Genomic DNA, 15,374 nt, shown 5'->3' on the forward strand with positions numbered 1-15,374 from the left:
TACACATATGCAATCATTAAAAAAAATACTTATCCCTCGTTTATTTTTGCTACCTATAACAACAACAATAATGATAATAATAATAATAATAAAAAGTAATTATGCGAATGTCTTTAGCCACTATTATAAAAATCTAAGAACAAATAAAAGCTTCCGACAATATCATAAAACAATAAATATCAATAGATGGACAGGCAAGTGAATGCATGTTGATTACACACGGCGCTATCATAATTATAAAATTGCAAACATTAAATTTCTCGTATATGTAGTTATTAATATATATGTATTTTACAGTTACAAAAAAAATACATATATATGTATTTGTAATTGTCGTCCTCGTCCGGGATCAACGGATGAATGAGGGAGACGGAGATGGACCGTACAGTGTACTGAGGTTGTCGTAGTCGGTGCCGTCTTCGTAAATTCATATCCGGTAGGACAGTTTCCTTTCGTTTTACATGTTTGACTTTGACCCATCTTATATTTCTCATCCCGCAAAAAAAAACACATATTTTTTTTCAGTTTTCAAAATTCTATGTACCATTTTTTAAATTAATTTAACCAGCATACTATATAAATAACACTATGAAATCCTTTAAAGCTAGACGAATATTGTAAAATGATTCGCATGGACAATATGATATGAGTTTCGTTTTTAATAAAAAAGAATCTTTATGGACATCAAATGTCTAGCTAATGACATGTATCAGTTGCATGCTTTTATTTTTGCCGACAAAACAAAACCATAGGGTTAAAGATATGAATAGGGAATATAATAAAACCAAAAAGGCCACATAAATAGATTCTCTCAAATCTATTTGTTTTTTTTTTAAATTTATTTTGGTATATAGCTAAAATACCAAAAAAGCAGTCAAAAGTTTACGACTTGAGAAACTTGTTTTGTAATCTCCGTTGCTTCAAGATATTTCCACTGTGAAGTTCTTCCATTGACGTGGATAGTAGGATAAGGAGGATGCAACGAGTTTTACGAGTGAAGATGGGGCAAAATGTATTAAGGGTATATATATATATATACACACACACAGGGAGAGAAGTCATATCTATACTTCCATTGTACTCAAAGTTCTCAAAATCCTTACACGATCGGCCAATAAAGTTTGAAGCGTCTTATTTTACAATTTTTGTTAAAGAGGAGGAGACTGCAAATGATATCCATACAAAATTTTATATTTGAGTACAGATACACATATAACACCGCTAATTTGTCGAGAGTTTTGATGAAGAGACGTCGGAATTTACAAAATGTATGTAACATATATACATATATGTGTGTTGCTTTTTTGGATTACTTTTTACTAATATATAATTGTAGCAGTGCCGTTATACATTTATGATTACGTTTCTGTTTAACCAAATCATTACTAGTCGTACGGTGGAAAAAATAATTACCAACCTTACAAAATAAATGATCAGACAGAAACAACATTGTTCAATTGGATGTGTGTGTGTGTGTGTAAATATACAATGTGTATAACCGATAATTTTAATTAATAGCATTGATTGTGCACATATAAATGGGCCCACGAGCGGACGTAGTTTGACAAAGGGGGGAAGATGGAGGATAAGCTTTGGATTGAAGGTTGAAACACTGGGAAAGGCATACACATATAAGTGACAGATTTGGTCTACCACTTGGAGATTTTGTGTGTGTGTATGTTCATGTGGACTCCATCCCCATATTTTGTTTTATTGCAGCCCATAAACACGAATAAGAGGTACACTTTTTGGTTTTGTATCAGGTTTTTAATCGTCAAAGAATGGGATATTTTGCGGCCATATATATATATATATATATGTATGTATGTCAAATAAATGCGCTACGTTAGAAAATCCAAAATGCCTTCAGAAAAAATACGTTGGACCGTTTACAAAATATATCTAATAGAGATACAAATCTTTGATATTTATATCGGGATATGTACATATCCTGTAAAAAACAAAACATTTTAAATACTCTGGTACCACAATAAGTTGGGCCTCTAGACTTAAATGGGTTTTATAAAGCCCAAATACACGGCCCATTTGAGGACCAGAGAGAGTACAGAGTCATCGGACTTGGAATATACGTTATCCGGTCAAAGATGATTTTAGAATAACGTAATCCAAAGTGGGTACCTCCACGGAAACGAGATGGATCATGGAATTTTCGTAGATTGCTTTTCCGATTCATTCTTTGTCCGTACGGCTACCGGTATCTCGCTCATCCGTACAAATAACGTTACCGCAATCCCCCACCATTGACGCCAACCGCCTCTCACCTTTTTTTTTTTCCAATTTCGATCAGTTCGCGGAGAAAATCGAAATACCCGATCAAACCCACAGAATCAGATAGAAAGAACAACGAGTTGGGGGGAAGATGAAGGCGGAGACGTTGACGTTGGTTCTGGTGAACCTGGCCGGAATAATGGAGAGAGCGGACGAGTCTCTGCTTCCAGGGGTTTACAAGGAAGTCGGCGCGGCTCTACACACCGATCCCACGGGGCTGGGGTCGCTGACGCTCAAACTCGGCATACCTTCCTGCTGCTATGTAAACCTGTGCTCCCACCGTCAAGAGGTAAGAAGTAGCGGGGAGACCGGAAATCTTGATGAAACCATCGATGTTGAAAAGCTTGGTTCCTTTCTTGTATGTATTGTAAGCCTCTTCGTGTCGGCGAAGTTGCAGCAATGCCTCGGTTTCAAGGGCATGCACCTGAATTTTTTTGCACAGAGAAAATATATATTAAGCATTATGCTTAGACAGAAATCGGGTGGATCATCAACAGATACGTAGGAGAGAGGAAGGAGTACCCGAGGGGAAGAGTCAGCTCCATAGGATATGGCAAACGAGGTTTCCTTCAAAAGAATGTTCCGAACCAGTGGGAATCCGGGCTTTTTTTTATTTGATGGGAAATTAATGGAAAACGGCAAAGACAAGGATTCTGGGTTTTGTGTACGGATGATAAGAAAGTGAAAGTAGAAAACTTTCAAGCTTGTTGTTTCGGGTTTGGGCTCTTGGATTTTTTTTTTCTCTTTCTGTTTATTGCATTTTCAATCCTTTTCGGAACATGCTGTAATGTCCTGACACCCATGCGGTATCTGGATGAACAGGTCGCTGTATCCAGAGCTCTCAATGGCATTGGCCTAGCCCTGGTCGCCCCGGCAATCCAGTCCCTAGTAGCTGACTCAACAGACGATACTAACCGTGGCACTGCATTTGGATGGTTACAGCTCACAGGCAACCTCGGCTCGATCATAGGTGGGCTGTGCTCTGTGTTAATAGCTCCCATAACCTTCATGGGCATCCCTGGTTGGAGAGTTTCCTTCCATCTCGTCGGGTTGATCAGTGTCATTGTCGGTGTACTTGTCCGTGTTTATGCTGATGACCCGCACTTTGGGAAAGACAGGGTTGAGGTTAATCAGAGAGTTCCCTGCAAGTCTTTGTGGTCGGAAATTAAGGATTTGGGTCGGGAAGTTGAGGCTGTCGTGAAAGTTCGGTCCTTTCAGATCATTGTGGCTCAGGGAGTGACCGGTTCGTTTCCTTGGTCGGCTCTGTCATTTGCTCCCATGTGGCTGGAGCTCATAGGGTTCTCTCATGGGAAAACTGCCTTCTTGATGGGTCTTTTCGTGGCTGCATCTTCTCTCGGAGGCTTACTCGGAGGGAAAATGGGGGATCTCCTTTCGACCCGTCTTCCCAACTCTGGCAGAATCATCCTGGCTCAGATCAGTTCCGCCTCAGCCATCCCGCTCGCTGCCATACTCTTATTGTTCTTACCATATGATCCTTCCACTGTTGTGATCCATGGTTTGGTCTTAGTCGTGTTAGGTCTGTTTGTTTCTTGGAATGCTCCCGCCACCAACAAGTAAAGTTTCTCTTGTGTGAAACACATTGTTCTTGTCGTCACTCTATGACTTTGGTGTTTCTCTCTAACGTTGTTCCGCTTTGGCGACAATGCAGCCCCATCTTTGCAGAGATCGTTCCAGAGAAGTCACGGACAAGTGTCTATGCTTTGGACAGATCATTTGAGTCGGTTCTGTCATCGTTTGCTCCTCCTATTGTCGGAATTCTGGCACAGCATGTTTATGGATATAAGCCGATCCTGCAAGGGTCAACAAGATCAGAGGAGATAAACGCAGATAGAGAGAACGCAGCTTCCCTGGCAAAAGCTCTGTATACATCTATAGGAATCCCAATGGCGGCCTGCTGCTTCATCTACTCCTTTCTCTACTGCACATATCCTATCGACAGGCAACGGGCTCAGATGGAAGCCTTGATCGAGTCAGAGATGCATGAACTGCTTCCGGAAAGTTCTGCAGGAGAGCCATCCGTTAAGGAGGCAAGTGTGACCGAAATGGAGTATGAGGGATGTTGAAGATGAGATGGGTCCCGATCAGGACAAAGAGAAACCGTTGATTTATGCAGCTGAGGTTTGGAAACGTAGGTAGATAGTTCATAGCAAAAAGAACAGGAAACTTCACTCAAACAGTATTGGTACAGGAAATGTACACACGCTGTACAATGAGATTATTGTATACAGTGTCAAGGAAAGATATTTTGTTTTCCTCTACATTTATGTTGTGGGTTAAAAGGTAAATCTTATCTGGGTTTTGTAGCGGATAGCATTATAAAGAGTCCATTCTTCACGCTTGTTGAATCCAACCAGTCCACAAGCTCTGCAGATGTCTTCGAGCTCACGCTCGCTTAGAAAGAAGTGAGAACCCAAATACCTTGTCGCCTCCTGACATGCACACCCCCGATGAATACACAATCAGCCATGGACAGGGAAGCAATGTATGCGAAGAAAATGGAGAGTAGACTGAGTTTACCTGGCAAATATTCCTCGAGAACGGGATAAAACTTAAAGGCTCATAGATGAATGTGGTGGCAACAAATACACCTCCAGGCCGAAGAACACAGCTTATTTCAGCAACCTACAAGATCCAGAAGAAACGTTGAGAGCATTCCCAGATTATCCAAGGTGTTCAAATAAGGACTTACTGCTGAGGTGGGTGAAGGCCAGCACTGCAAAGCAGCACCAGCATGCACAGCGTCCACTGAACCTGAAAGGAAGGGAAGTCTAGAGATGTCTGCCCGAACCAGAACGATCTTCCTGGAAAGGAAGACTAGCAAAGTAAAAATTATGATCCAAATCTTAGAAAACAGATGTTCATATACTACAAGTGGAAGCCTTTTACTCTTTGGGGAAGTTTTCTTCTTGATTTACGAATTCATAGCACTGTTGCAGCATGTTCTCTGAGTAATCCAGGGCAATCACTTGGGAGAACAATCCGCTTCTGGCGAATAATCTGGAAAACATCCCGCTGCCGCAACTGGCGTCGATTATTTTCCCTCCCACGGCCGGCTTCAAGCAGTCCTTAGCCATTTCAAACTGTGCGACAGTAATGGACAAGGTGTCAGTCGACAAATGATGCACATGAAACACTAACCTTCCATTTCACACTGAATTCCATCTACCCACTGTCACCGTAAACATGCAGAAATTCTATTAGTTTTTCCTGTAAGTAACTGCAAAGAAAGGAGCAACCTTTAACGAATAAGAGAATTTCCATCTCACCTCTCTCTCTGGTCCCGGAAAACCTCCCCATACGAAACTCTGCCGCCAACCCCTCTCGTAGAGGAACGAGACTAACGGAAGCCTGTTAATCAGCACATGTACAGAATTTGGTTTCCTTCCAAACAACAGAATCGGAAGTAAAATATGTTAAAAAGATCATCGACCCACACCTGAATAACTCGGTGGAGAGAGGCATTTGTCCGCCATATTGCTTGGTTTCACCGGCCACAGTCAAATCGAGATGTGTCTCACAACCAGAGTAATTCTTCTGACAAGTAACGCATCGCAACGATGTACCTGATGTGGATTCACTGATGTGCCAAATTTCAACTCTTATATCCACGTCAATCAACTAACTTGCCGCTCAAGAAACATGAATGATCACTTCATTTCTCGAGTTTCTTCTTTGGAAAATGACAATTTCTAGCCAAAACAACGAAACTCACACTTACCCAGTAGATTGACTAACCCCTGCCAAGGAGTTGAAACAAATGGGGCAAGCCAAAACGTTCTTCTCGCCTATATTCTCCTTCTCCGCTACAGGAACGGGATCCTCCTGCGCGAATTGAGTCACCAGAAAACAAGAGCATCTGATTAAAACCCCAGATCACGATATAAACTTCCTGAAGAATTTACAATAAATTAACCAAAAAATCAGACAGACCCTAGCCCCCCAAAATCTTACGCCGAAGCGTGCGAAGAGCGAGTTAAAGAAGAGCGCGGGAGTACCTCGGGCTTGACGGCCGTGGAAGAAAAGCGAATCGATCTAGAAACGAAGAGAGTGCGTCTCCGAGCGGCAGAATTGAAGGACGCGAACCTCGAACTGGAAATTCCCGGAGGCAGAAATACCGGCGAGAATCTTTCGGCGATAACCGTCAACATTTTCAGACCTCTAATGCCTTGGAACATACTAGAGCCGCAGGTGGCGAAGAGCCTGACATCGTTCTGATATAGCTGGCACTTTTAGGAACTTGAATATTTCCGTCGTGTCTAGCTACGGAGCCCGAAGCTTCAGCAAGAGGTAATCATATATTTTAAGTTTTTTTCCCCTTGAAAACTAATAAATGTTTCGGTGGCAATGAGAATTTTAAAGGGTATAGGATTTGGGCTTATCATATGGCCATTCAGCCCAATAATAGCATAAATAGGCCTAACGGAGAGCCCATATGAGTTTGACCATATATAATTGAACATTGTCTAATCCAACCGAAGAGGGCCTACTTAGCCCAATCCGAGGAACCAAGAATTTCCTTTTCAATCTGTGAATGAGCAGACGAGACTTAGGAAAGGCCAACACTACATACAATATAGAAATTTATATACCAAAATCTGATACAAAATAAAATTTATATATCGGCTTATGTTATGTTTTTTATAATTTTTTTTATTTCAAATTTAAAATGAAAGTCGTAAAAATATAAAAAAAATAAGATAAATTTTAAAATTTATAAAACAATAAAAAAAATTAATTTTTAAATTTTTCGTTTAATAAATATATTTTTAAATTTATATCTAGACAAAATATTAATCCAAAAACCGTTTATTAATGTCTTACGTGCCACATCACTTAACGTGGCATATGATATTATGATGTGCGATGCCATATAGAATATCCATCCAATCAACAAATTTTCTATATCAATGTCATCTTGGTATAATTAGGAAATTTAAGAATTATAATAAAACATTTTATAAATGTAAAAATAAATCTGTCGTACGAAAATTTTAGAAATTCTTTTTACATCATTTCACATGAAGAAATTAATGAAAATTACCCAAAAGAATATCCACTTGCAAAATGCAAAAACTTAAATTGATGACCATTACTATTTATCGATATATACATATAGTTACATGTAATGATCGATCTTATACGTATGGTCAAAGAATCTTATGACATTGTAATATTTAATAAAATAACAAGACATTAAAGTAGTTGATCATTGTGTCTGGAGCTTGATCAGTTTTTTTTTTTTTCCTTTTTACGTTTTAAGAATGTAATGATTTATTTATTTACCGTGTAGTATAGTAATCTTGACATTTTTTCTCAACATTTTTGTTATGGGTTAAAGGGTGAAAGCTTATCTGGGTTTTGTAGCGGAGAGCATTATAAAGGGCCCATTCCTCACGCAATTGAACCCAACGAGTCCGCAGGCTCTGCAGACGTCTTCGAGCTCACGTTCGCTTAGAAAGAAGTGAGAACCCGAATACCTTATCACCCCCTAAAATGCACACCCCAAGGGAATCAGTCATGGACAGAGGAGCAATTTATGAGAAGAAAATGGAGAGAAGACTGGATGTACCTGGCGAATATTCCTCGAGAATGGGATAAAACTTAAAGGCTCATTGATGAATGTGGTGGCAACAAACACACCTCCAGGCCGAAGAACACGGCTTACTTCTGCAACCTACAAGATCCAGAAGAAACATTTAAAACATTCCCAGATTATCCAGTGTGCTCAAAAACAAGGACTTACTGCTGAGGCAGGTGAAGGCCAGCAATGCAAAGCGGCACCAGCGTGCACAGCGTCCACTGAACCTGAGAGGAAGGGAAGTCTAGAGATGTCTGCCCGAACCAGAACGATCTTCCTGGAAAGGAAAGACTAGCAAAGTAAAAGTTATGATCCAAATCTTACAAAACAGATGTTTATACTACGTGAAAGCCTTTTACTCTTTGGGGAAGTTTTCTTCTTGATTTACGAATTCATAGCACTGTCGCAGCATGTTCTCTGAGTAATCCAGGGCAATCACTTGGGAGAACAATCCGCTTCTGGCGAATAATCTGGAAAACATCCCGCTGCCGCAACTGGCGTCGATTATTTTCCCTCCCAAAGCTGGCTTTAAGTAGTCCTTAGCCATTTCAAACTGCGCAACAGTAATGGACAAGGTGCTAGTCGCCAAACGAAGCACATGAAACACTAACCCTCCATTTTAAGTTTTAGCAGCAGCTTTATCATGTGAAGCAATACAGATGGTATTTGTGATATGGACCCAATTCGTTGTTCTTTCACATTGAATTTCATCTACCCATTGTTACAGCAAACAAGCTAAATCCTACAAGTTTTTCCTGTAAGTAACTGCAAAGAAAGGATCAACCTTTAACAAAGAAGAGAAATTCCATCTCACCTCTCTCTCTGGTCCTGGAAAACCTCCCCATATGAAACTCTGCCGCCAACCCCTCTCGTAGAGGAACGAGACTAAAGGAAGCCTGTTAATCAGCACATCTACAGAATTTGATTTTTCGAAATAGCAGAATCGGAAGTAAAATATGTTAAAAAAAATCATCAACCCACACCTGAATAACTCGGTGGAGAGAGGCATTTGTTCGCCATATTGCTTGGTTTCACCAGCCACAGTCAAATCAAGATGTGTCTCACAACCAGAGTAATTCTTCTTACATGTAACGCATTGCAACGATGTGCCCAATGTAGATTCTCTGATGTGCCAAATTTCAATTCTTGCATCAACAACAATCAACTAACTTGCCTCTCAAGAAACATGATTGATCACTTCATTTATCGATTTTCTTCTTTGGAAAATGACAATTTCTAACGAATAATGAAACTCACACTTACCCATTAGGTTGATTAACCCGTGCCAAGGAGTTAAAACAAATGGGGCAGGCCAAAACGTTCTTCTCGCCTATATTCTCCTTCTCCGCTACAGGTACGGGATCCTCCTGCGCGAATTGAGTCACCAGAAAACAAGAGCATCTAATTAAAACCCCAGATCACGAACAGAAATTTCCTGAAGAATATACAACAAATTAACCAAAAAAGCGAGTCGAACACCGGCCTGAATCCCTCGGACAGATCCTAAAACCCCCAAATCCATGCATTACGTTTCTTAATCGTAAAGATCAAATCTCTCCCTACGGAAAATCGTGCGAAGAGCGAGCTAAAAAAGAACGAGGGAGTACCTTGGGCTTCGTCTCGATGGAGACAGCGGCGGAAGAAGCGCGAATCGATCTAGAAACAAAGAGAGTGCGTCTCCGAGCGACGGAGTTGAAGGATGAGAATCTCGAACTGGAAATTCCCGGAGGCAGAAGTACCGGCGAGAACCTTCCGGCGATAACCGTCAACATTTTCATGCCCTCGTGTCTAGCTACTGAGCACGAAGGTTCGATAAAAGGGAATCATATATTTTTTTCCCTTAAAAATTGATAAATGTTTCGGTGGCAAAGATAATTTTAAAATATATATATTGTCTTGGGATTACCATATGGGCTTCATTCAGCCCACGGAGTATAAAATGGGCCCATAAGGAGATAGCCTATTTGAGTTTGAACAGTTATTGTCTGACCCAACAGAGGGCCCACTTAGCCCAATCCGAGAGACCAACCATATCCCTTTGAGCAAACGAGAATTAGGTAATACCTAAAACAGGAAAGACACCAAAATATTAGGCTTCAAAACATCAACACGGCAACACTAAATAGAAAATAGAAATTCATATACTAACATCTACTACAAAATAATTTTTATATGCCAGTATATGATATGTTTTTTGGTATAATGTTTTATATTTCAAATTTAAACGGTTAATGCGAAAGCCGTAAAATATTACTTACTAGTAATCCATCCAAATACAAAAACTTAAATTGGTGAGAATTATTATTCATTTAGAGATATAATGTCACATGTAATGATCGATCTCATTGTTGCATTGCTTTTTGCAACTTGTACGATAGGGACAAGTTAGGCAACTTTTAATTGGGCCATTAAATTAGATTTATCTAATTCCTAACTCTCCCTGTCTCAAAATATCAATGACTAAGTACACTATATACGGAAGCTCCACACAAATAATGTATACCCAACCTCAGGAATAAATACGTACGGTCCAAGACTGTAACGATTTGTTTATTTTCTGTATGATATAGTAATGTTTCCATTTATTTCAAATAGTTAATGCGGTCCACTCAAACCTAATTTCTAGGCAAATCCAACCCTATTTATAAGGATATCTTCCCTATTTCTGTTTCCATTGTCACATGCCTTTCGTTGCCTATAAAATGTGTTCATTCCAATTAGATCTCACATGTAAAATTCTTTTCTTTTTTCTTTTTGTAAGTTTTTTTTTTCAAATAAAAACAAGGTTTTAACTTTTAAGCTATATTGACGGCTAATTTGAAGTCCACCAAAAACTGTGGTCGGGACAGTACCTACTACATTCGTTATCTAGTAATCTAGTTAATCCAAATTATCATGTAAGGAGGAAAAAAAAGAAATAACATGGAGAAAAAAATTATTATTGAATTTAAACTTGATTTTGGGTCAACATTAATGTTAGAAATTGATCTAATAAACTGTACATTGGATCTAGCCCAAGGTTAGGTTAACGTGTTTCTTAACAGGATATAAAAAAAATTCTGGTCTAATAATGAAATTAAATCATTTGTAGTAAAACGATTGTGGATCAAGGCTAAGCACTATACAAGTTTGTCTCTTTTACAATCCTATAACTGTGGTGAGTGTCTAGATTTTTAAAATTTGGATCGGAGAGGGAAAAGATTCAATCGAGATCTTATGGTAAATCTTTCTATTCGTTCTCTGAAATCGCGAAGTTTGGTTGGCACTTGACAACTCTGTTAGAATTCTCAAGAGAGTTTTTACAGGATCGTGTCACAGCCCTTCGAGCGCAGTGATAAACCTTCCGACTCCACGTAATAACCTGCAAATCATGTGTAACACGTAAACCACTCAAAGGATCACAAATTCGCTGGAGAGTGGAATCGAACCCATGATCTCTTGAAAAATTATAGTCTCTTAATTAACCACTGCACTAGACCCCGAAGGATTTAGTTCGGAAACATAGTTTTGATATATGCAAGAATTCTATGGGTTTAACCAAAAAAAATCACTTCATTGTAATTCAGAAGCTGCTGTTAAGACACTTCAATGCGTATATCTGAACGAGCATTGATGTCCGATCGGAATTATATAATGGAAACGGGTAGACGAGTACTGATCCTTGAATTTTTTTAGAATTAATTGTCACTTTGAGTTTTCTTTTATGTCATTACTTGAATTTTCAGAATTAAAAGTTTCTGGTACGAGCCATAAATAAAATGAAAGACATGAATCTTTATAGCTGACGAGGGTGTTGAGGGCTTTAAAAGCCTTTCTTTCATTGTGGTTGCATGCATGGACGACGTTGGTGTTAGCGAGCTTTAAAAGCCTTCATTATTTTTTCATAAAGAAATTGAAATATATATACTCCTACTTATGCATACATATCTATAATTTAATTCGAATTTAGAAGTCGTACGTTGTAGTGAGTGTGCATTTGAAAATTTGATTATATTGTCTCTTGAGCGTGTCATGATATATAATGCCAATGCTCGAATTTGGAAACAAGAACGAAATTACCATTCTATCAATTGGAAACTCATGTGTTGGGAGGGCGTTGAAGGCTTTAATGACGTCGTTATTAAACTATATATATTTCAAATATTTAAAAAAAGTACTTGAAATAAGATTTTAACATATAATTGTATATATGTTATGAATGTTTTTTCTTTTCTCTTGGTGATGGGGAGGAAGGGTTATCCAAAAGTGGGAGTTAAATGAGGGGTGGGGGGTATTTAAAGTTGCATCGGCATTCATCAAGTCATGAAACCTTCCCCCCTTCAACTGTATTTAGTGTCTCTCACATTTATTGCCATTTCACTTCCCCCTCGACCGTCACATTTTTACTTTATTTCAGAAATACAATCACAAATCCAAAACTTAAACTTAAACTTAATTACATCATTACTAATCCTATAAGTTTCCGCATCGAGTGACAGTCTTCGATTTGAAAAACTCGAATCTATCTTCTTAATTAGACATGGAATTGATAAGAACCTGTCTGAATATTAGTTGTACGTGAATCTTGATGATTGTTGAGTTTGCATGAAAAAATAAGATGGCCACGAAAACTTGAAACCCTAAATTATATTGGGACGTAGATTTTTTCTCATAATTGGAAAAAAAAATTGCGTACTCTTTTACACGCATGGTGCACCATAGAAAAGCTGCATGCGAATGAACATATAATATTCATACGTTAAATATATATATATACACATATGAATGCATCATTCACACAAACATATACGCATGCATCATTTACACACAACATATACGCACTTGTAAGTTGCACATCCATCATTCAGATCAAGTGCATGCAATTCACCGTACACATATATTTGCATGCATACATATATACATCATACACGAATACATGATGCTGAAGATGACGATGGTGGTGGATGAAGACAAACTGAAACGGAAAGAAGTTTTGGCTCATAATGTTTACACACACACACACACATATATATATATATATAATATAGTTGCATGCATCATATGCCCAGATGTCGATGATGATGACGACAATGATGGTGCAGAAAAGAAGAGTTGGTTAGAACTTCACATCTAAGCATTTAAATGAGTTCCTTGGAGCTATGCCCTCTCAGTTATTGAACACACCCAACTTGGAACTCCCGCATCGGATCCCCATTAATTTATGTATTTCCTCTTTGTTTTCCCCTCTCTCAAATTATAATAAGAAAAATCAAGAGTGTATATATATATATATATAACTATTACGTTATAGTACATAGTTGGAGAAACATAATTTATATTGGTGGGCTGATTCAATTACTCTACAAGAGCCGTTGGGGACAATAACTTCCTGTGGGGGTCTTCTTATATATAAACCTTCACAAACTCCTTCAAGTCTATCTGATAGTTTCCTCCTAACATCGGAGAGTGAGAATTCAACACAGAACAAGAGCTCTGATGGTTTCTGTGCAAGAAGGGACCCTCTGGTCGAGAAAGAGGGGGATCCCTGTCTACAGAGAAGAGCTCCACAGTTCATTCAAGAAGAGGAAGCAAGAAGATGGGTCACAAGGCAAGCTCGAGTCCACTCTGCTCAACAAAGGGACAGACTCAGGAAGCACATCATCAATAACGTTCGACGTTGAGCTCCACCTCCGCACTCCTCTACCTTTGGACTGGCAAGAACGCCTAGACGCTAAGGTATGCATGCTTGTATATAAGTGTATGCAGGTCGTGTATATGCCCACAAACATGCATGAAAACATGATTCATCGATGTTTTCAGGATCAGTCAAGAGCATCTGAAGATCGTAGCAGATACCCAGAAGAGCCAGCAGGTTCCAGAGGTCAGAAAATGAGCCTAGACCTCGAGCTGAACCTTTTGCCATCTGATTCACCTGGGCAAAAAATAAAGCAGAAGATTTATCAATCATCAATTCAAGACAAGGCAAAATCATCCACAGGTGAAACTTTCACGAGTTCGAACAAGAAGAATGGGGTGGGGCAGATAGGTCTAAGCCGGTGCCCTTCATGGCTTTCATTTGAGGGTGAAGAGGATGAAGATGAGAAGAAGAAGAAGAGAGAGCTGGTAGCAACAGTGTGTAAGAAGTGTCACATGCTGGTTATGCTATGCAAATCAGCTCCAGTGTGCCCTAACTGCAAGTTCATGCACCCACCACATGATCACGACTCTATGGACCTCTTCAAGCCTTCTTCAAGTTTACTTAGCCTCCTATGTTAAGTAATTTGAAGGCTATGCTTCCTCTGTTTCTCTAGATCTTCTTCCATATTGTACCAGGAAATGATCCAATACTAGATATGGATAAGTTACATATATATAGGCGCAGTGAAAACGCTCATTAATCCTTCTATAAACAGATTTTATCCTAATTTGCTGGTCTTTTGTCTCCCAAACTATTTGTATGTACTTGACGTAGCATGTATGCATAAGTGAAAACTATAAAGTTAGTCTTGATGAGTTTCGCACCCAGAGGTTCTTGGTATCCACTTCAAAAAGGGAAGAACGAATGAGTAATATCCCATTTGGAGGGGGAAGAAGAGGTTGTCCTGTGAGTAAACTTGGGTTCATCAGATGCTGTGTTCTACAGTGTCTGCAACATTCTTAAATCAGCCCATCAGGACTTAAAAGACATGAAGCAGCAGGGTCCAGAGCTCATCAATGCTCTGGACCGGCTCGTGTTGGAACCCAACAGGACTCGCTTGTACGGAGCCATATCCTGTGCTGACTGCTGAAGCAGCCATATAGTCATATACCCTTTTGAAGCAGTGAGACGACAGCTCCAGATACATGCAGGTCAAATCCAGCTTCGTACTTTAGCCACAGGCTTGAAGATCACTGAGAGAGGAAGCATCCCTCTGCATTCTGCACCGGCCTTTTACCCAGCTTGCTCCAGGTTCTTACAGAACAGTTCGAAGCTCCATCTGTATTTGTTTTCAGTATCTTAATTGGATCCATTTTGCCTGTTTTATATCCCTCAGCAGCAATAAGTTACCTTGTATACAAGTGTATGAAGATTGATCTCAAAGTAGAGCGGCAAATCCCAAACTTTATGCAGGAGTAACATCTCCACAGGCAGAGATTGTTAGATCAGGAGAAGAAACTAACAATGTTGCACGAAGCTAATACAATGGAAAATAAGATTTGCAGAATCCACCATCTGGGTCATTCTCAGAACTTAATCTCTAATAGCCTTCTTCAGTACAGTACAACTATGCAAGTCCCTTCTAGATCAGAGATCCAAAAATTAGGGCAAAGTCAGCAATTTGGAAAGCTACTGATGTTAACGCACTTTTTTCTCACCACAATCTTGTAACACAGAGGTTAGGATCCGGTAAGGACACAGAGAAGGTAAAATAAAACTTTTTTTGTTCAAGAATATGATATATCGCATTGGATTGCATCTCATTAATAATTTAAGGTCACCAACATCGGCAGGATTCAACCCCTCCCC

General features: G+C 39.3%; 5 protein-coding genes across 5 annotated transcripts in view; 2 read left to right on the forward strand and 3 right to left on the reverse strand.

Moving 5' to 3' along the window:
* The first annotated feature begins 1,902 nt into the window (after positions 1-1,902).
* Positions 1,903-4,570, forward strand: LOC104809713. Its single transcript, XM_010535771.2, has 3 exons — positions 1,903-2,570; positions 2,972-3,863; positions 3,959-4,570. The coding sequence occupies exons 1-3, from the start codon at positions 2,381-2,383 to the stop codon at positions 4,371-4,373; spliced, it is 1,497 nt and encodes a 498-aa protein (XP_010534073.1). The 5' UTR covers positions 1,903-2,380; the 3' UTR covers positions 4,374-4,570.
* LOC104809712 (uncharacterized methyltransferase At1g78140, chloroplastic-like) lies at positions 4,455-6,954 on the reverse strand. Its single transcript, XM_019202134.1, has 8 exons — positions 6,306-6,954; positions 6,029-6,132; positions 5,747-5,887; positions 5,577-5,658; positions 5,197-5,390; positions 5,000-5,111; positions 4,828-4,932; positions 4,455-4,739 (listed from the first exon to the last, which is right to left on the reverse strand). Exons 1-8 carry the CDS (start codon positions 6,483-6,485, stop codon positions 4,584-4,586), a joined length of 1,074 nt encoding a protein of 357 aa, XP_019057679.1. The 5' UTR covers positions 6,486-6,954; the 3' UTR covers positions 4,455-4,583.
* A 413-nt stretch (positions 6,955-7,367) lies between these two features.
* On the reverse strand, positions 7,368-9,743 carry LOC104809711 (uncharacterized methyltransferase At1g78140, chloroplastic-like). The gene is made up of 8 exons (XM_010535768.2): positions 9,496-9,743; positions 9,152-9,255; positions 8,872-9,033; positions 8,703-8,784; positions 8,248-8,441; positions 8,054-8,165; positions 7,880-7,984; positions 7,368-7,798 (listed from the first exon to the last, which is right to left on the reverse strand). Exons 1-8 carry the CDS (start codon positions 9,664-9,666, stop codon positions 7,658-7,660), a joined length of 1,071 nt encoding a protein of 356 aa, XP_010534070.1. The 5' UTR covers positions 9,667-9,743; the 3' UTR covers positions 7,368-7,657.
* A 3,459-nt stretch (positions 9,744-13,202) lies between these two features.
* Positions 13,203-14,380, forward strand: LOC104809714. The gene is made up of 2 exons (XM_010535772.2): positions 13,203-13,603; positions 13,688-14,380. The coding sequence occupies exons 1-2, from the start codon at positions 13,364-13,366 to the stop codon at positions 14,141-14,143; spliced, it is 696 nt and encodes a 231-aa protein (XP_010534074.1). The 5' UTR covers positions 13,203-13,363; the 3' UTR covers positions 14,144-14,380.
* Positions 14,381-15,010: 630 nt separating this feature from the next.
* The window catches only part of LOC104809715 (multifunctional methyltransferase subunit TRM112-like protein At1g22270), a 1,031-nt gene continuing 667 nt past the window's right edge, over positions 15,011-15,374 (reverse strand). The window contains exon 2 of the mRNA XM_010535773.2: positions 15,011-15,368. The gene's annotated coding sequence lies outside the window, so the exon portion shown is untranslated. The remainder of the gene's footprint in view (positions 15,369-15,374) is intronic.

The sequence above is a fragment of the Tarenaya hassleriana genome, unplaced genomic scaffold, assembly GCF_000463585.1.
Source record: "Tarenaya hassleriana unplaced genomic scaffold, ASM46358v1 Cleome163, whole genome shotgun sequence".
NCBI lineage: Eukaryota > Viridiplantae > Streptophyta > Magnoliopsida > Brassicales > Cleomaceae > Tarenaya > Tarenaya hassleriana.